The sequence below is a fragment of the Orycteropus afer genome, unplaced genomic scaffold, assembly GCF_000298275.1.
Source record: "Orycteropus afer afer isolate SDZICR_OR568_19922 unplaced genomic scaffold, OryAfe1.0 scaffold00536, whole genome shotgun sequence".
Classification (NCBI taxonomy): domain Eukaryota; kingdom Metazoa; phylum Chordata; class Mammalia; order Tubulidentata; family Orycteropodidae; genus Orycteropus; species Orycteropus afer.
This window is the reverse complement of record NW_006922123.1, coordinates 411,852-413,279: the sequence shown is the minus strand read 5'-3', so window position 1 is coordinate 413,279 and position 1,428 is coordinate 411,852. Positions and strand designations below refer to the sequence as shown.

Below are 1,428 nucleotides of genomic sequence, written 5' to 3'. Positions count from 1 at the left end.
TGAAGAATTGGGTTGAGCACTTCTTAACCCCCAAGTGAAGGACACATATTCATTCTTGTAAGCCTTTTGTCCACTCTTATTGTGAAGCCGAGAAAGGCTCTAGTAGGGAGTGGTCATGCTTATTACTAGGCAGGTTAGAAAATGTACTTTCTAGGTAACATCCTGGGTGGCCACCTGAATATGTGGGACTCACCCCTGACCACCAAATTTATAAACCAGATTTAATAAGAAGTCAGTTCACCACCATCACTTAACCAGCTGATCTCCACATTGTGAACACTATTTGAAATTTTGTTTCTCCTTTCTCCTGCACATCCCACTTTATCTTTGTTCTTTCACTCAGTTTACTGAGGTTTGTTTGTTTGTTTGTTTTTGTACAAATTTTTGTACAAAATTTCTCAACAGCATCCATCGTAACTAAATATCCCCAAGTTATTCTTTAACAGGGCAAGTGCAATGATGGGAGCAGGACATGATGCCACTGGGTTAGAGGATCATTTCTTTGGCTGCAGCATCTTTTCCCTGCCAAACCCTGTGATGTCTGTGGTGAGTGAGTTTGCAGAGCCCAGTTAGGGAGATGGAGAGACTATATTCACTTTTCAGGACCTAGAAATGTGGATTAAAATGGCTTTTTATTTTGTGTCAATGAGTAATTAAAAGCAATATGCAATAAAACCGCATCTGACAGAAAGTCAGTGGATGCAAGAAAGCTAGTTTTCCTGCCAAGGAAGAGATTGGGTTTGATCTGGGTCAGGACGACCCAGAAAAAAGAAGATAGTGAATTTGTCCTGATGTAAACAGTCACCAGCACCAAGACTCGGGGCCCACTTGGGCTGGTGACTCAAAGGTCACCCCAATTGGGAATGACTCTTCTTGCACAGCACTATCCTCAGGGCCCTCTTCACGTCTGCATTCCTCAGGCTGTAGATCAGAGGGTTCAGCGTTGGGTTGAAAATGCTATAGAACAGGAAAAGGACCTTCTGCTGCTCCTGGGAATGGCTGGCTTTTGGAATCATGTACATGACAATGGCACTGCCAAAGAAGAGCCCGACCACGCAGAGGTGGGAGGAGCAGGTTGAGAAGGCCTTTCTGCGTCCTTCTCCAGACTGGATCCTCAGAATGGCAAAGAGGATGTGAGTGTAGGAGACCAGCACAAGGAAGAGGGGTCCCACTAAGATAAACACACAGGCAACAAAAATGACCACGTGGTTGAGTGTGATGTCAGCACAGGCCAGCCTCAGGACAGACATGATTTCACAGAAGAAATGGTTGATCTCATGAGGCCCACAGAAGGGCAGTTTCAGGAGGAGGACCACATGGACCAGGGCCAGGAGGGACGCACATGCCCAGGAAGTGACAGCCAGGGTGACACAGAGCCTCCAGCTCATGATGGCAGAGTACCGGAGGGGGTGGCAGATGGCCACGTAG

General features: G+C 46.6%; 1 protein-coding gene across 1 annotated transcript in view; it reads right to left on the bottom strand.

Annotated features, from left to right (window-relative positions):
* Positions 1-848: 848 nt before the first annotated feature.
* Positions 849-1,428, bottom strand: part of LOC103209839 (olfactory receptor 2A1/2A42-like) — a 1,004-nt gene continuing 424 nt past the window's right edge. Inside the window, exon 2 of the mRNA XM_007955733.2 lies at positions 849-1,428. Coding sequence (XP_007953924.2) covers positions 849-1,428 — 580 coding nt within the window.